Raw genomic sequence first — 20,582 nt, 5'->3', positions numbered from 1 at the left:
TAAATTGTGCATGAAGAGGCCAACTGCAACTTCATACAGGTAATTTTGCCTATATTTAATATTACTGATGTAATTTACGAGCTTCAGTGAACATATGACCATACTGCATAGTGTTTTGTAGGCTGTCGTCATTAGAATAAATTTAGAACATTGTGCGTCTGTGTCTGCCATCTAGTCGAGAAATTATGTAGCAGCGTAGTCGCAAAAAGACTCGCGTAGAACAGGCAGTATAGGAGGATCGAGACGGCGGTGATTTTGGACTATCGCCCGTCAGTGGTTTTCGGTCAGTAGTGCCCATCTCCAATATTAGGGTAATTTCGGTCGTGTACGTTGGCGGCACTGCTGCATGATGCGCACGTGGACCTTCACTTCATGTCATTCTGTTTGTTTCATGTCACAACGTCCTAACCTCTGGATCTTTTTCTTTTACGGCAGTTAAACCTTCCAGTTTTCTTCTAACAGGTAAACAGTTTAAGCCGACATGGAGAAGTCAGAGGCTGATCAACAGTTTGAGCTGGAACTTTATTGGTGTATACAGCAGTTAGAGAATACTCTAGTTACTAAGAAGATGAATCCAAAGCAAGGTATGGATGAACTCGTAAAGGTACTTCATATTCGTTCTGAATTATGACAAAAATTGGTGAATCGCGCTCAACCAATCCTATATAAAGCACTCTTCATTGTTATATCTCAATTATACCAAGGTTAGCTTGCTCATTGCGAGAGACAATTCTCATGATCGGTCCATATTGAAGCGGACTATAAGCATTTTATCACAAAAATAATTTATTCTATTATCACCACCTGTTCAATACAAACCACGTGCTACGTGGGTGAAATCTACATAATACTATATACACTTCTCAAGGACATGTTTCACCCCTTGTTAAGGCCATCGTAAGCCTGTAGGTAACCTTAAGGTCAAATGTCTGAAACATTATCTTCATACAAGGAGGCACTGAAAAATACATTACATTACGCATTAAAAATATCTTAAGTTAACAAGTTACAATTATAATTTAAAAATGCCACATTACACACTAAGAGTACTGAGATTTGATATTGTCTATACTCGTGAAAAAGAAAACTTAAAATGCAAATGAAGAATTTTCAGATCCTTAGGATAGTACCAGTCTTGAGTAGAGATTGTAATCTTTTTTGGGTACATTAATCCCAAATGTTCTGTATCTGAACTTGATAAAAACAATGTCCATTAGTTGTAAACAACAGCTGGATATTTAAAAATAAATCAAATAAGTTGAGTGTTGTGATTGAAATCTGCCTGCTGTCATTTCTTGATGGATACAGTACTTTTGCATCTATCTCTTGACACAGGCCAGAGTAAAGTGTAGCTTCCACCGAAGTCCCAGTCTCATCCATGACTGTGACAATATGGAAGTTGCTGGGGTATGGGTAGTGCTGAGTAATGACATTCAGAGCACGACTAGTGCATCTGAGTGTTATGAAAGGTGCTGCTCATAGGGTCAGTCGTGCTGCAATAGTACTTTCTGACCCAGTGAGGAAAGCAATGGCAAACTACCTCACTCCTCATCTTGCCTAGTATGCCTCATTTTGGTGCTGCCATTGGTTTTTGGGGTTTCCTTATAACCGCATAACCTTTGGTGGTGCTATTTGAGGATCCAACCAGCCTCTGGGCTGATGACCTAACAGACAGACAGTGATTGAAATGTTGTACTGTAAATTTGAAAAATGATCGTATGTTTTCTGTCGCGTAAATCGGTGTCACATTCCAGATTTAGGCTGCTGCTTAATTGTTGAACTGTGTCTTAACATTACGAATAGTCGTGTGTGTGTGTTAACATTCTTACTTGTAGATGTGATTAATAGCCTTTGAGAGGGATATTGTCTGTAATTAATTAAAAGAGAAGTTAAAATTAGTACTATGAAGCACGTGTTAACTTAAGATGTTTTTAATGTGTAATGTATTTTTCAGTGTAATCCTTGTATGAAGATAATGTTTGAGACATTTGACCTTTAGGTTACCCGGTACCTACAGGTTGATGATGCCCTTAAGAGGCGGCCAGAGTCAGTTCTAAATCCACATTTTATTTCAACATATCGCCACTAGTCTCGTTGCTGTCGACAGCTAACTCCACTGATAGGTACATCGCAGGTACATAGATGTCAGTAAGAAAGGCCGAGCGAGCGATTCCCCTCTCACCCTCCAGCGTCACATAGTCTATCACCAGGAAGTTGTGATACAGTACTTGCACGGAGCTGATGGTGTTGACATTTGTACGGAATGCGAAACAGGTGCAGGTCATTCGATTTGACTTCCGTAGGCGACCTGCGCGTCGTGATGAGGATGAAATGGTGATGGAGACGACACATACACCCAGCCCCCATGCCAGAGAAATTAACCAGTTATGGTTAAAATTCCCGACCCTGTCGGGAATCGAATCCGGGACCCCTGTGACCAAAGGCCAGTACGCCGGACACTGTTTCCGACATTGAAATGAAGTAGTGCATCAACTCTGTACCGGCCAGTCAGTGATACATAATATAATTCTATCCAATGAAAATACAAACTGATATAACAGAAGTTAATTCATTTACATATTTTTTAGTCACACAGTGATACTTTGGACATACGATAAATATTGTAACGCGACCAAGAACGGAACTTTCTAACAACCCTGAGTAAAAAGAAGCCTTACAAATTTATAACAGTTTTTTCCCCTTGGAAACAAACAGTTCTGAAATATATAAACAATGTATAAAACATCCCATTGCATATTGTGTTAAAATTTGAATTTGATCAAATAACTTGTTTTCGGAGAAACAGAGGTGCCGGAATGTTGTCCCGCAAGAGTTCTTTAACGTGTTGACCTTCCAATACCACCACACTGAGCCAGGATTGAACCTGCCAAGGGGCAGAAGGCCTGCGTTCCAACCTTTGAGCCGTTGTGAGAGTCTCTTTATCTTTACAAAAAAGACAGATTTGAAGTCATATGTTTTCGTATAAGTTTTAAATAATAAATGCTACAGCATCTAAATATCCATTAGTTCTGTATTTCATGACTTGAGTGGAGTATAATTCGAGTAACTACTAAGCTCAAAAATATACCACTTCATTCTCGCTCTCGGTGACGTCAGGCGCTTTAGCCAATAGCAACGCTGCTCACCGGAATGACCTATCTGACCTGTGAGTTATTCCAGTTATGTTGGAAAACCCCATTTCCAAGAAATACAAGGATTGTAAACGACGGTTTTGTATACCTACCCGTTATGAAACTCGGAAACGGTGCTGGTAAAGAACGCAACAGCTGAGGGGCACTGCAACTTCCCTCTGTACTCGTTGGCTGAATGGTCAGCGTACTGGCCTTCGGTTCAGAGGGTCCCGGGTTCGATTCCCGGCCGGGTCGGGGATTTTAACCTTCATTGGTTAATTCTAATGGCCCGGGGGCTGGGCGTTTGTGCTGTCCCCAACATCCCTGCAACTCACACACCACACATAACACTATCCTCCACCACAATAACATGCAGTTACCTCCATATGGCAGATGCCGCCCACCCTCATCGGAGGGTCTGCCTTACAAGGGCTGCACTCGGCTAGAAATAGCCACACGAAATTATTGTTATTACTTCCCTCTGTAGGTGGGGGTAGTAGAATAACACCCACAGTATCCCCTGCCTGTCGTAAGAGGCGACTAAAGCGGGCCCCATAGGCTCTGAACTTGGGAGTCTGGGTTGGCGACCACGGAGCCCTTAGGTGAGTCCTAGCTTTATTTCCACTTACTTGTGCCGGGCTCCTCACTTTTATATATCCTTCTTCTTCAAGTGACATCTCTTTTTTTCTTGCTAGTTGCTTTTCATCGCCAAGCCTCTGTGAATTTACTCATACTTCTCAAAGCCAAAAATAGAAGAAAGGAATTTGTTTGATTTTCAGTGAACCCATATAAAATTCACTACAACTTTGTATTGTACTTACAGCATTGCATTTACAGATTTTAGTAATAACTTGTTCCTTTCTTCTATCCATTGGGCAGACATAAGAGAAAACACACCATCTATGTTTGCATTACCAGAGAAATTTTGATCAGTTCTCAATAGGCCCTACTGTTTCCCAGAAACACAATCATTACAATATTGCTGCAGTTATGGCAAGAAGTAATGTATACATTTGTGATCAAAGATACACTTTTGTTCATTAATACTTTGAGATATTTAGCAGCAAATTTAAATTACCCAATAACTACAATTAAATATAGATGTGATAATAAGGTTTCGGGTTGTTGCCATGTCAGAAAACAAGGTGAAATTCTTTGTTTCCCAGAGAACTTAAGCATCTTCAGAAGAAAATCTTCTCTGTTCGCGAGTAACTTTTCTCTAATAATAGAAAGCTATCATATGTCTAAAATTATGGGCCGTGAAAGCATCAATCTAAATACAATATCTTAGACGTTTGTTATTTTTTCCAAGACTTTCTTCTTATTCTAGAAAATTGAGGATTGTCAGTGAAATCCTTGACATATGGCAACCCTAGCTTCATAGCTTGATTGACCCAACGTTCTCATTTTCAGCTGGTCTATCCATCATATTGTGCATTTTCCTCGAGGTCTTTGTCCTTCAACTTTTCCTTAAACGTTGGTTTTATCGAGGTTGTCTTCTTGCCAACGAACTATACAACCAAATAATTGCTGAATTCTCTGGTAGCAAATGGAGGATAACTGTTTCTTCACTTTTTGCTAATCAAGATTTGATTTGATTTGTGGTTTTTTTTTTTTTTTTTTCCTTCCATAATATGCTTAGCATCGTCCCATATAACCGTGTCCTGAAAGCCCTAATTGTCCAAGTTTCCACACTATAAGGAAAAAAATTGGGTCTTTGGCAATCTTAGTTTGGTGGGTCTGCTTATCACATGATCCTTCCAGGTGACTGTTGGTTATGGTACAGCATCTCTTGCTATTGGAATTTTCTGTTGTATTTCATCCGTTGAGCTATTGTCCTTTTCTACGACAGAGCTTAAATAAATAAGATTATCCACTCTCGTATACAGTTGATAAGTTCTTGGAAGAGACCTAGCTTGATCAGTAAATCTTATCTGTGTTCATGATGAAACAAAGCTTTTAACTCTGTCTAGGAGTTCTTTCTTTCATTTCCATTTCTGATTGTGCACAGTGTGTAATATTATTTATTACATAAAAATATTTAAAATATATAGGCAAGAATGACCAAAAAGCATTCAGATATGATCCAAAAATAGTATGATCTTACCAATTAATTAATTTATATATAAAAATGATCTTACAATTTAACTAATACATTTATAAACTACATGGAAAAGAAAACATCTGGTACCAGAATTATACCTGGAAAAGAAACAATTAAATTAACATGTGGTAATTTATAAATGTACTTATTCAAAATTAGTTTTGGCAGACTGAAGAACCTAACAGTAATAAATTAACCAAGTCGAAACTGAAAAGAGATGTTTTCAAATATCACAAAATATAACTAACTGCTCATAATCATTAGTGGTAACATGTTATTTCTATTATCTATCAGAAAGTTCTTTGTTCCACTTCACCTTCAGCTATAGCAACTTATGTATACTCCATGGCACATAAACCTATACACTAAAGCCTATCTTCTTTTTATGTGGGATTGTAAAGCTGTTTGGGTATTTATTTATCGTATCAGAAGTGCTAATATATACACGTAAATACAAATTGTACAACCAAGACATATATACAGCAACATAACATTAAAAAAAAAAAAAAAAAAAAGGATCTGGACTGTATAGTTGATAGGGTAATACCAGGTAAGTAGAATTGTGGCATGTTCGAATAATGCATTTAATAATGTAGTTGGCGTGAAATGACAAACTCAGCGTTTTATTAATTACGGTCTTATTTCATCTAGAATTCGATTAGGATATCTAAGAAGCAAGATAAATCTGCAAGAACTCCTCCAAAAAGGAAATAACATTACCTCCTCTATAACAGTTCAGTTCAAATGGAAGAAAATTTCGTTATCAACCTAATATAATGTAACCTTGTCTTGTCACAACTTTGTGTATTCTTATCAGCTTACGGTATATGTACACGTAATATATTTGCTTGTGTGTATTATTACAGCGTGGTTTCTCTTCACTCCGCAAATTTCAAGAAGGGAGCTGAATTATTTACACAAGGTAAACACCAAAGAATACGGTTATAGTAATGTGTATATCAAAATAAAGGCAGAAATATGTAACATTAAATTGAGTGAGGGGTAGAGAGAGTGTGTATATTTACTTAATTCCTCATTAAGCTTGAAAACCAATTTAATTATGAATGTCTTGATTGATCATTTATTATCATTTACTTGGATAAAAGAACCTCCATTATGTATACTTACATTGAGTTTAGTTTGTTGATGGTTATGCTTTGTGTTTTCAACAAATAACTAGTCAAGTTACCAGGAGTGATGAGCCATGAGAATAGAGTAGCAATACGGTATTTGCCTTTTAGCCAGATTGCCTTATACTCTCTTTCATTGTCAAGGTTGAGCTCATTAGGGATTTCCTTTGTCCATGCTTATACTGCTACTTGCTAAAAAGTAGTGTGACGAGTACTATACACTGGGGAAAATAAAAATCACTGAAGTATTGTACTTGGCTAGTGTCTAAACAAAAATATACTTATAATGACAATAATCCATATCTGGCATTAGTTCCCATTGAAATAACATTGGATAATTATGTGCATCTTCAAGTTGGCAAACTGGAAACCTCTTCTGCTGTCAGACAGGATGATTTTATACCTGGATAAAAACTGCTCGATATCACTTGATGTTATGGGAGCAAATTTGAATAAGTTATTTTATCCAGGAAAAATTTTGGTTCAGACTCCTCAAATTTTGCTTTGTGTCCACCGTTACTTACCTTGCAAAGCATTAGAATAACCTTCATTAGACAAAAGCACCCTTTCTGAATTGACACTAATGGTATTAGCCACTTCACATTTTGCTTGCCTTAGATCACTCTAATTTCTTTTTTACAATTTTCAGTGCATTACAGAGTGGAAGTCCTGCAGTTTCAATACGAGTGATTGATCTCGATATTCTGTCAAAGTTTGATGTCATGTAAGTTAATGCCGAGTTTCTGACAAACCTTGCAAAATTTTAGTACAGGATGAATCAGAAGGATCAAACTCCTGAATAACCCTCTCAAAAGAATAATAATTTCAGCAGTAATATTGAGTAGCATCGGGCCACAGCCTCCAGAGAGTAAGGATAAGTCGAGGAGGAAGAGGTGGAGCAGGGGCTGTTTCTTTCATCTTCTGTACTTTAAGTGGAGCTTTCAGGAATATTTCCTTCCCATTACAGATTAGCCTCTCTACATCAGGATTGTTGCTTCAGCCACTCACACTCTGTGCATATAATGTGAGAGACACGTGATAGGGACCATTCTGCGGTAAATTTACTTTAAGTCCTTTCCCTACCTTGGTCATGTACGGGGCGGCATACATACATACATACATACATACATTATCATTATAGACTGTTATGCCTTTCAGCGTTCAGTCTGCAAGCCTCTGAGAATTTACTAAACGTCGCCACAATCCTCGCTTTGCAACTAGTGCTGTGGCCTCATTCAGTTCTATACTTCTTATCTTTAAATTGTTAGAAACCGAGTCTAACCATAGTCGTCTTGGTCTCCCTCACTTCTCTTACCCTCCATAGCAGAGTCCATTATTCTCCTAGGTAACCTATCCTCCTCCATTCGCATCACATGACCCCACCACCGAAGCCGGTTTATGCGTACAGCTTCATCCATCGAGTTCATTCCTAAATTAGCCTTTATCTCCTCATTCTGAGTAACCTCCTGCCATTGTTCCCACCTGTTTGTACCAACAATCATTCTTGCTACTTTCATGTCTGTTACTTCTAACTTATGAATAAGATATCCTGAGTCCACCCAGCTTTCGCTCCCGTAAAGCAAAGTTGGTCTGAAAACAGACCGATGTAAAGATAGTTTCGTATGGGAGCTGACTTCCTTCTTACAGAATACTGCTGATCGCAACTGTGAGTTCACTGCATTAGCTTTACTACACCTTGATTCAATCTCACTTACTATATTACCATCCTGAGAGAACACACAACCTAAATACTTGAAATTATCGACCTGTTCTAGCTTTGTATCACCAATCTGACATTCAATTCTATTGAATTTCTTACCTACTGACATCAATTTAGTCTTCGAGAGGCTAATTTTCATACCATACTCATTGCACCTATTTTCAAGTTCCAAGATATTAGACTGCAGGCTTTCGGCACAGTCTGCCATTAAGACAAAGTCGTCAGCATAGGCCAAACTGCTTACTACATTTCCACCTAAGAGAATCCCTCCTGCCATGTTATACCTTTCAGTAGATGATCCATGTAAACTACGAACAGCAAAGGTGAAAGATTACAGCCTTGTCTAACCCCTGTAAGTACCCTGAACCAAGAACTCATTCTACCATCAATTCTCACTGAAGCCCAATTGTCAACATAAATGCCTTTGATTGATTTTAATAATCTACCTTTAATTCCATAGTCCTCCAGTATAGTGAACATCTTTTCCCTCGGTACCCTGTGATATGCTTTCTCTAGATCTACAAAACATAAACACAACTGCCTATTCCTCTCGTAGCATTTTTCAATTACCTGGCGCATACTGAAAATCTGATCCTGACAGCCTCTCTGTGGTCTGAAACCACACTGGTTTTCATCCAACTTCCTCTCAACGACTGATCGCACCCTCCCTTCCAACATGCCAGTGAGTACTTTGCCTGGTATATTAATCAATGAGATACCTCGATAGTTGTTGCAATCCTTCCTGTTCCCTTGGTTATAGATAGGTGCAATTACTGCTTTTGTCCAATCTGAAGGTATCTTACCAACACTCCACGCTAATTTTACTACTCTATGAAGCCATTTCATCCCTGCCTTCCCACTATACTTCACCATTTCAGGTCTGATTTCATCTATTCCTGCTGCCTTATGATGGAGGTTTTTTTTACCATCCTTTCCACTTCCTCAAGCATAATTTCACCAACATCATTTTCCTCCTCCCCATGAGCTTGGGTGTTTGCAACACCGCCAGGATGATTTCCTTTTACATTGAGATGATGTTCATAATATTCCCACCTCTCTAGCGATTCCCTGGGATCTATTATGAGTTCACCTGAATTACTCAAAACACTGTTCATTTCCTTTTTCCCCTCCCTTCCTATGATTCTTTATTACTGTCCAGAAAGGTTTCCCTGCTGCTTGACCTAGCCTTTTCAGGTTATTACCTAAATCTTCCCATGACTTCTTTTTGGATTCAACTATTTGTTTCGCTCTGTTTCTTTCATCTACGTAAAAATCCCTATCTGCCTCGGCCCTTGTTTGGGGCCATTTCTGGTAAGCCTTTTTACATTTACAGGCTGCTCTCACTTAATCATTCCACCATTCCCATCTTTACACAAAGTTGTTCCTAGGCATTCCCTTGCTGTTTCTACTACAGCATCCCTGTATGCCACCCATTCATTCTCTTTCTATATCCTGAACCTGCTTACTGTCTACTGTTCGAAACTTCTCACTAATCATATCCTTGTACTTCTGTCTAATTTCCTCATCTTGGAGATTTTCTACCCTTATTCGTTTGCAGACAGATTTCACTTTCTCTGCCCTAGGCCTAGAGATACTTAGTTCACTACAGATCAGATAGTGGTCTTTATCATCGAAAGATCTGCAAAAAACTTGTACATTCCTAATAGTGATGGGACATTCGATTCATTTTACTGAATCGATTCATTTGATTCCGTTCACGTTACTGAATCGATACAGTGATCCGATTCACAGCTCATTGGTCACCGCTCCTACTGCATCAGTGTAGTATGTGCTGGTAAGACAGCAGCAACAGCATTCAGTGCTCGCAGCTGCCATCTGGTCTTCATACTATGAACTCCTTTCTTAGAAAAAATGCTAGTTACTCTAATACATCGAAGGTTTCCGGCAACGCAGGGTGGGAAAGGTTAGGATTATGAAGGTAGCAGCCATGGCCTGAATTAAGGTACAGAGCCAGCATTTCCTGGTGTGAAAATGGGGAAACTACGGAAAAACCATCTTAACGGCTGCCGACGGTGGGATTCGAACCCACCACCCCCCGAATGCAAACGCATAGCCACGCGATATTAACCGCACGACAACTCGCTCAGTCTTTTTTTAAAAGTATTTTTCTATCACCTGAGGATTTTTTTAAATCGTCATATTTTGTATAGGCTACTCGAGATGTACAGTAGCCCGCTGGTTTTCTGATTCAACATACTGTTATTGCGTCTGTCCACATATGATTGAAGTCTTGTGCAACGATGCGACATATGAACTGAGAAAATACTGAGCCGTTCTTCCCAATATAAAACAGGTACTTTTGAGTGGTCATGAGCATGACTCATAGTCATAGGGCAAGCTAGAGTCGAGTTTAATTGTCAAAAGTCAATTAAGTTATAATACTAAGATTCATTAAACTAATAAATAGTATAACCTAATAGCCTACCTACTTACTAGCTACTTCAGAATTATGTTGTGACTACCTTTTTAACACTGCAAATAAATCCATCTATTATTTAAACCTCCCTGTAAGAAGAGGACAGTGAATGCAAATGGGTATTATTTTCAAATGAGCTGAGCTCGAGAGTCCATTATAGCATACGATTCTTTCAGTCTAGCATGTCTCACTGTATGTCTCGCTGCAGCGGAAGCTCGGCTCTCCGCGTGTCCAGTGAGCCGAAGGAGCCGTGTGTATCATGCGTCTCATTGAGCCGCCCTCGTTCACGATTCTTTCGATGTGCCATGATTCACTGTATGCCTCGCTGCAGCGGAAGCTCGGCTCTCCGCGTGTCCAGTGAGCCGAAGGAGCCGTGTGTATCTTGTGTCTCACTGAGCCGGCTCGTTCACGATTCTTTCGATGTGCCATGATACACTGTCTCGCTGCAGCTGAAGCTCGGCTCCCCGTCAACATCCAGTGAGTGCGCCACTCAGCACTGTCCGCTGGGAGTAAGCTGAATCGTGAGCCGTGAGCTCGCCTTTCCTGTGAATCGATTCACTCGGACACTTGAATGAATCGATACACTGCTTCGAATCATGCATTCAGTAGCCAACACTAATTCCTAACAGATTTCCTGAATTCAAAGTCTGTTAAGATATCGTCTATTATGGATCTGGTACCCCTAGCCTCCCATGTGTAGTGGTGAATAGCCTTATGCTTGAAGAATGTATTCGTAACAGCTAAACCCATACTAGCACAGAAGTCCAGCAAACGCTTCCCATTCCCATTAGCTTTCATATCTTCCCCACATTTACCAATCACCCTTTCGTATCCTTCAGTTCTATTCCCAACTCTGGCATTGAAATCGCCCATTAGCACTATTCTATCCTTGCTGTTGACCCTGACCACGATGTCACTCAATGCTTCATAAAACTTGTCAACTTCATCCTCATCTGCACCCTCACATGGTGAATACACGGACACAATTCTTGTCCTAATTCCTCCAACTGACAAGTCTACCCACATCATTCGCTCATTTACGTGCCTAACAGAAACTATGTTGCATCAATGATATTCCTGATAAAGAGCCCTACCCCAGACTCTGCCCTTCCCTTTCTAACACCCGTCAAGTACACTTTACAATCTCCTATCTCTTCCTCATTATCTCCCCTTACCCGAATATCACTTACTCCTAGCACATCCAGACGCATCGTTTTTGCTGACTCAGCCTGTTCTACCTTCTTTCTTCCATAAGCCCCATTAATATTGATAGCTCCCCATCGAATTCCATTTCGTTTGCCAAGTTGTTTCCAAGGAGTCCCTCGCCTGTCAAATGGGAGTGGGACTCCATTACTCCCATAGGTCCGAGGCTTGCTTAAAGTGTTCTGAGCTCGGTAAATTCATGAAGCAGGTTGCTACCCTACTTGCACATAGTCCAAGTGAGGATCTCTCCTCTAACGGGTTATGGACCACCGGTGAATTGTATAGTCCTAGCTGCCTGAGCACAAGGAGGGCCACGACTCAGAATATATCCGAGATGCCCACTCCCATTCCATAGCAATTGGTATCCCGACTCTCAGGACCACTTACTAGGTCACTCAGCCGTTGCCCATGGTTCACGAACTAGGACGTGACTACAGTAACCCACCAACATGAACCATGGCGGCATCGGTTACAAACAATAAAATGTTTTCCCTCTACATCATCTGGCCAGAGTAGCTTCAATGTACTTCTCTAAGAATGACCTGAAGCTTGTACTATTTACGTTTTTATAGGAGTATTGGAAGTAACCACAGTCATGCAAAGGTCTTTATGAAATTCAGAAGCGTTACCAAGATCCATATTTGAAGAAGCTTCCTCAAAAAGCAGACGTTGTCTGTACTACACAGCGGAAAATCTTGTTAAATACCTTTGATGTTTACCAGTATCACAGTGTTCTTGCACATTACAATGCTTTTGTGCCTATACTTTAACTTCACAGAGTTTACAGTACAAAATACCACCATCACTATAATAAACATCTGTGCCCCAAATTGTTGAATGATTTCCCTCAGTTTCAAATTCCTGAACACTTCCCTTTCGGCATCTTGAAATCACACTGAAAGACTGAAGCTGCAATTTCAGACCGAGAACAGTTGAAGGGTGAAGGAGCAGTTAGTTCAGCTACCCTCACTTTTCCTGGAGAGAGAAGAAAAAAAAAAAAATTCCTGGCAATGTGACCAGGTAACAGTGAGATTAAGACTTCCAAGCCAAGTTGCCTTATGCTGTCTTTCATTGTCAAAGTTGAGCTCATTAGGAATTTCCAGTAAGCCTTCTTTGTCCACGCTTATACTGCTACTTGCTAAAAGTAGTGTTATGCATTTAACGGCTAAGCACCAATTTTTGGAAATTATGATGGTTCATGGTGAACCATGGGCAATGGCTGAGTGGCTTAGTAAGTGGTCCTGAGAGTCGGGATACCAGTTGCTACGGAATGGGACTGGGCATCTCAGACTTATTCTGAGTCGTGGCCCTCCTTGTGTTCAGGCGGCTAGGACTATACAATCCACCAGTGGTCCCTAAATCGTTAGAGAGAGATCACTTGGACTATATGTAAGTACGAGTAGCATCCTGCTTCACAGAACATTTTAAGCAAGCCTCAGATAATATTTTGGTTAAGATATGTGGATGACATGTTTGTAATAATTGATCACAGCATTACTAATGAGGAGGAGGTACTGGAACAAGTAAATAAAATGGATTCACAAGTTAAATTTTCTTTTGAAAGCGAGAATAATAGGCGTTAATTTTTCTTGATATTACAGTCATGAATAACTCAAACTTAGATATAAAATATTTACAAAACCCACTCAGTGAACCCAATCAGACAAGATTCCATGCACCCAGAAGCATATAAGAGGGCTTCCTTCTATAGTCTGATTTATAAGGCTTATACGAGGGCTATTTTTTTTTTTTAAGGTCCGATCGGTCGCGACAGTCAAACGCCCGCGAATATATGATGAACCGCTGCGCAGATGTGTTGCGCAGCGTCTCTGAAATGACCGTTATGCGCCTCACCTCAGTCCCGTCAGTAGTGAACGTGCAGCGCGCTCGTAAACATGGCTACAACGATCGCTTCGCCCGCCAAGTGTGAAGTGCGTGGTGTAATTTGATTTCTTTAGGCTGAGGGGTGCAATGCAGCCGAAATTCATCGCCGAATAAGTCGTGTGTATGGTGAAACGTGCATGAGCGACAGCAAAGTGCGACAATGGTGCAGGAACTTTACAGCAGGGCGTACAGACGTCCATGATGCAGGCGGCCAGGGAAGGAAGCGTGTGTCAACCGATGATAGCGTGTGGATCAGGCAATTCGAGAAAATCGTCGGTTCACAATTTCTGTGTTGAGTGCTTCGTTTCCTGAAATTTCCAGGTCAGCTCTCTACACAATTGTGAGTGAGACACTTCAGTTCCGCAAACTTTGTGCGAGATGGGTTCCGAAGATGCTGTCTGACCGTTACAAAACACAGCGAATGGGCGCCGCTTTAGCGTTTCTCCAGCGCTACCATGATGAAGGACCGGATTTTTTGAACAAAATTGTCACAGGGGACGAGACATGGGTTCATTTTGAAATGGAAGAAACAAAAGAGCAATCCAAACAGTAGATGCATTCGCACTCCGCGAGTAAGCCAAAGAAATTCAAGCGAACATTCTCCAACAGAAAGTGTATGGCTACTGTGTTCTGGGACCGGAAAGGAGTTCTGTTGGTGGAATTCATGGAACGTGGTTCCACCATCACTGCAACCGCATACTGTGGGACTATTCAACGTCTACGACGGGCAATTCAGAATAAGCGGAGAGGGATGTTGTCATCAGGCATTGTCCTCCTCCATGACAATGCTTGGCCACACACTGCAGCTGCCACCACGAACCTCCTGCAGCGTTTCCAGTGGGACGTTTTCGATCACCCAGCATACAGTCCGGACTTGGCTACATCAGATTTTCACCTCTTTGCTCACATGAAACGCTGGCTAGGAGGACAGCGTTTTGACACCTACGAGGCGCTGCAGACTGGCGTACAGAGATGGTTACAGGCGCAGGCGGCGACGTTCTGTCAAGAGGGCATTGACAAGTTGGTACCACGCTACGACAAATGTCTCAATCTGCGAGGCGACTATGTTGAAAAATAGCTGTGATGTATCAGTAAGTGTTACTACCGGTAATAGAAAAGTGTCAAATTTGTACTGCTGTTTCATTTCGTGACCAATCGGACCTTGAAAAAAAAAATAGCTCTCGTAATATACCTATGTCAGACTTGATTTGAAAGAACGAATTAGATACTATTTATTTAATAGCAAAAAAAAATCTGGTTTTAACAGGCAGTTTGTAGACAAAATTATTAGGGAAGTCGAGAAGTTGTTTTCAATGCTAACTAAGGATACTAAAAAGAAAGGGGAGAGTTATGCCCTTTTAACTTACAGCCATAACAAAATCTATGAAATCACAAATAATTTTTAAAAGTTTAAAATGATCATTTCTTTTAAGACAATAAATGACAATGTTCATCTGTTTCACAATCATCACACTAACGACAAGGTCAATAATAAATTTCAGAGACCCGGAGTTTTCAAATTTAAATGCCAACAATGTCGCACAAGTTATGTGGGACAGATAGGGTGCAATTTTTCCAACGAATGTGTTGATGCATCGAGATACAGTAGATTCTCGGCAATGGGTGCTCATATGGTGGATACTAATCTTACATTTACAGATATAAAGCAAAACCTTCGAATTTTCCAACTAAGCAACAATGGCAATCTACTGAATAATTTTGAAAAGATTTTTTATAAATATTGATCAAAAGTGTAACCCGGCTGATAATCTGAATGAAATCTCGGAGGAAGTTAATATACTTATCAAAGAGGTAATCGATAAATTCTTTATTACGAGGCACCAAAGTAAAACATTACAACCTCGCACCTCTCCTCCCGCTTCTAAACTCTACAACTTCCCCTCCAAGTCAGTTCAATGCGACCTTCTAGTACAGTGCATAGTGCATGTGAATCAGATGGCACGGTACGGGCGAGGAGATGAGTGACCACACACTTATTGCTTTAGGCTACATTTTACATATTCGTTTCATTCATTTCCATTTTTCTTTCTAAGGCCCATATTGTCAACAATGTTAGCTACGATTAAGTTGTGCAATTCAACAAAAGTCCACCTGTTTGACTCGCTGCATGAAACTACTTTAAGTATGGCATTAACTTGCACAGTCTATGTATACAATCAATAATGTGTGCACTAATTTTTACATTGTTGTGTTATCAACATCAGCACAATCAATTCATTTTATAAAGCTACTTATGTTGCACTAAATCTGTGCAGTCCACAGACACAGTGATGTATTAACCATTGTAACATTTCGACATTGTGATTTGCATCATATTCATGTTCATGTCAGTTTTAAGACTTTAATATATTACCAAAGGTTTTATCGACAAAACCCCAATACGTCGCGTTGCAACAAGATGAAAAGTCTTTTTATGTAATGGTTCTGTTGGTTCTATTATATCTTTACTATATTTTTAATGGCTCTTGTTTGTGACAGCCATGTCAAGAGAAGATTTTGAAGGAGACCATAAAAATTGTAGACTTAAAATAGTGAAATTGAAAGAGACGAGAGAAAGAAAAGTGAAGGTATGGAAATTAAAGGAAAAGGGAGCACAAGAGAAGTCCTGAGAAGAACTGAAAAAAACATATTTCTAAAGGAAAGGTTGGCTGTGTTGAAGAGGAATGAACCAAGTTCAAGCAAGGAATAGTGAAATATGCAGGCAGAAGATACATGTCGTGGAGTATCAGGGAAAGAGAAGGAAAAGGAGACACCCTGGTGGAATAACAATGTTGTTGTGGAAGACAGGTGGGCTAATGCCTTAAGGACAGAAGGCAGGTAATCTCCACCATTTGGCAGTCCATTCTGGGCAAATTTTAAACTAATACAGCCAGGATCCTAGTCATAACATACTAATTAAATTTATACCACATATTTGTAGTGTCTTTCTGACTGGTATTGTACAATTTCAAAATCCTGAATTAATTTGATCACTCATAATCGATTTATTTTGAAAACATATGAAATTAATTTTGTTTCACGCATGCTTGTCTTTAGGTGCACTTTTCTCTAAAAGTAAAACTCTTACAGGTACCTAATTTTTTGATAGGATATAATACAAGAAATTTGATATACTGAACACAAAATTATTTTTAAAGTGACCAACTGTTTATCAAAAAAAAATTTTAAAGTACATAATTTTTTTATGGTAAATTAAATTATGTACTTTAAATTTTTTTTTGATAAACAGTTGGTCACTTTAAAAATAATTTTGTGTTCAGTATATCAAATTTCTTGTATTATATCCTATCAAAAAATTAGGTACCTGTAAGAGTTTTACTTTTAGAGAAAAGTGCACCTAAAGAAAAGCATGCGTGAAACAAAATTAATTTCATATGTTTTCAAAATAAATCGATTATGAGTGATCAAATTAATTCAGGATTTTGAAATTGTACAATACCAGTCAGAAAGACACTACAAATATGTGGTATAAATTTAATTAGTATGTTATGACTATGATCCTGGCTGTATTAGTTTAAAATTTGCCCAGAATGGACTGCCAAATGGTGGAGATTACCTGCCTTCTGTCCTTAAGGTCAAGGACAACGATGGTTAAGGGTTTTCCTCAGGGTGTAGGCCTAGGAGAAGTATCGGTATGAGTCACTGCAGGTAGATCAGCAGAGGGAAGATGGAGATCAGAGAAGTGTTACAGAGGAGGGGTGGGGCAAGAGCAGAGGGACTGGTAAGAGACGGAAAGATAGAGTGGAAGATAGAAAGAGGGAGGTGGAAAAGGGAAGAGGAAGTGAGTTCTGCAGGCGTCAGGGAAGTTAAGGGAGACAAGAAGTGGAGGGAATCTAATGAGGGTGGAGTTGAGGCTCTGGTCATAGGCGACTCAATTGTCAGATATGTGGGGAAAGTATTTGGAGGAAAGGGAACCAGGGTTATGTGAGAATCAGGTTAAGGCAGATTGTCAAGGATAATATGAGGGAGGGAGGAGGGTAAGGAGAAGGTGGTCATTTTCTACGTTGGTACCAATAACGTTCGGCAAGCAGGAACAGGTACTAACATAGTTGGGGTGTTCGGGATCTGGTTACAGCAGCACGTAAGAAGTTTTAAGAAGCAGAGATTGTTGTCAGTGGGATACTGTGTAGGAGGGATACTGAATTTACGGTGATTGGGGATATAAATGAGACTGTGGAATGGGTATGTGGGAAATTGGGAGTGAGATTTGTAGATCCAAGTAGATAGGCAGGAGATAGGGATCTAAGATCAGATGGCCTTCACTTGAACTGCAATGGTACATATAAGTTATGGGGGTTTGCTTAGAAGAGTTATTCAGGAAACAGGGTGGACCAGGGAGCAGTGATGGCAGTATAGGAAGCATGAACTCAAGTAAGGATGGCATAAAATTGTTAGTGTTAAACTGGAGAAGTATTGTAAAGATAATAAAATAATTAAGCAATTTGATAGATATATATTTCCAACATATGAAGGAGAACCCCCCCTCCTCCAAAAAAGGAATTATTTTTTTAAATACATTATCATTATAGAACATTTTGCCTTTCAGCATTCAGTCTGCAAGCCTCTGTGAATTTACTAAACATCGCCACAATCCTCTATTTGCAACTAGTGCTGTGGCCTCATTTAGTTCTATACCTCTTATCTTTAAATCGTTAGAAACTGGGTCTAACCATCGTCGTCTTGGTCTCTCTCTACTTCTATTACCCTCCATTCCGGAGTCCATTATTCTCCTCCATTCGCCTCACATGACCTCACCACCGAAGCCGGTTTATGCGTACATCCATTGAGTTCATTCCTAACTTATCCTTTATTACCTTATTCTAAGTACCCTCCTGCCATTGTTCCCACCTGTTTGTACCAGCAATCATTCATGTCTGTTACTTCTAACTTATGAATAAGATATCCTGAGTCCACCCAGCTTTCAATCCTGTAAAGCAAAGTTGGCCTGAAAACAGACCAATGTAAAGATAGTTTTGTCTGGGAGCCGACTTCCTTCTTACAGAATACTGCTGATCGCAACTGCGAGCTCACTGCATTAGCTTTACTACACCTTGTTTCAGTCTCACTATATTGCCATCCTGGGAGAACACACAACCTAAATACTTGAAATTATCTACCTGTTCCAGCTTTTTATCACCAATCTGACATTAAATTATTCTGTTGAATTTCTTGCCTACTGACATCAATTTAGTCGATGAAATAGATGTTGATTCCCATAGGGAACCTAAAATATTTGTCCCGAATGAGTAAATTTATAATACCAATATAAATGGTCCGTTAATGGACATTATAAATTTTCCAGCTAACTCTTTCCTGGTTGCCATGCGTCTTGGTAGGTGTGCTATTTACCAACTGATGAGCCCAAATTAGTACACTGGGGCAAAATGCTGGCAACCAGGAATGGTATTATCAATTTTGTCTTCAAAAGGTTAATTTTCAGACCATACTCATTGCACGTATTTTCAAGTTCCAAGATATTAGACTGCAGGCTATGCCATTAAGACCAAGTCGTCAGCATAGGCCAGACTGCTTACTACATTTCCACCTAACTGAATCCCTCACTACCACTTTATACCTTTCAGCAGATGATCCATGTAAACTAAGAACAGCAAAGGTGAAAGATTACAGCCTTGTCTAACACCTGTAAATACCCTGAACCAAACTCATTTTACCATCAGTTCTCACTGAAGCCCAATTGTCAACATAAATGCCTTTGATTGATTTTAATAATCTACCTTTAATTCCATAGTCCCCTAGTATGGTGAACATCTTTTCCCTCGGTGCCCTGTCATATGCTTTCTCTAGATATACGAGTCTTTATAGAAGGGAAATGGGCCCTCAGTGGAGGAAATGCCACTGAAACCCCATATCAGCTGTAGCGTCTGTACTCCAGAGGAGCGACTACAAAAGGTATCTCTTCTCCATGTTAGTAGCAGCCTACAAGTTTCAGCTGGCAGTAGCTCTTAAATGCTTTTGGGAGTGGTGAACCCATCGTAATAAAAGCCTATGTGATGACAAGTGTACTGAAGCCTCGGAAAATGCTAGGGCGTACCGCATGGTTGGGAATCGGTGAGACCAAATGGAAAGGAAAAGGTGAGAGGAAACTAAAGAAAGGATACAACTTACTATAGTGGAGGAAGAGAAGCCAAAAATGGGGTAGGTCTCATAAGTAGAAAAGACCTAAAGGAATACTTAGAATTGGTGGAAAACATAAATGACAGGTTGATTAAGATCAGATTGAGACTTGAAACTGGTGTTACAGATATAATTCAAGGGTATGCTCCACAAACAGGAATCTGGAAGACCATATACAGGACAAACAAGTTGTAATCATAGGAGACATGAATGCCCAAGTAGGTCAGGAAAGAAAAGGAGATCCATTTGGATATGGGAAGAGAAACAAGGCTGGAGATATTTTGGTAGACTTTTGTAGAAGAAATGAGCTGATAATTAGTAACACATGGTTTCGAAAGCAAAACAGTCAGTCAGAAGATAAGATATAGTTGGGATAACAAAATCAAAACTCTGATAGATTACATTTTGGTCAAGAAAGGTAACAGGAACATGTTGATAGATGTAACAGCCTTCCCAAGTGAATCTTTCGAAGGGGATCACAGTTTTGATTGCTGAGTTAAAGATGGGAAAGATACAAAAGATGACTGAGATTAGGCAGAGAAAGCTAAGGTTGTGGGAATTGCAGGAGAAGGAAATAAATGAAGAGTTCCAGACACACATTAAAACAAGTATACCTAAGGAGGAAATCGGAAGGGTCGAAGAAGAATGGGCATACTTTAAAACAGTCATGGTCGAGTCTGCAGAAAAGACCTGTGGAAGTGTATCAGGCAGGAAGAAAGATCAAGAAACGCCCTGGAGGAATGACAGGGTAAAAGATATAGTTAAAGGGAAGAATCAAGCTTGGAAAAGGCTGAGAAACAGAACAACAGAATGCAAA

General features: G+C 39.8%; 1 protein-coding gene across 1 annotated transcript in view; it reads left to right on the top strand.

The window, feature by feature from the left end:
* The first annotated feature begins 375 nt into the window (after positions 1 to 375).
* Positions 376 to 20,582, top strand: part of LOC136876282 (UPF0488 protein CG14286) — a 69,066-nt gene continuing 48,859 nt past the window's right edge. The window contains exon 1 of the mRNA XM_067150098.2: positions 376 to 584. Coding sequence (XP_067006199.1) covers positions 482 to 584 — 103 coding nt within the window. The 5' untranslated portion in view covers positions 376 to 481. The remainder of the gene's footprint in view (positions 585 to 20,582) is intronic.

The sequence above is a fragment of the Anabrus simplex genome, chromosome 6 (assembly GCF_040414725.1).
Source record: "Anabrus simplex isolate iqAnaSimp1 chromosome 6, ASM4041472v1, whole genome shotgun sequence".
NCBI classification, from domain to species: domain Eukaryota; kingdom Metazoa; phylum Arthropoda; class Insecta; order Orthoptera; family Tettigoniidae; genus Anabrus; species Anabrus simplex.
Note: the sequence above shows the minus strand (reverse complement) of the source record. Positions and strands in the feature narration are given on the sequence as shown.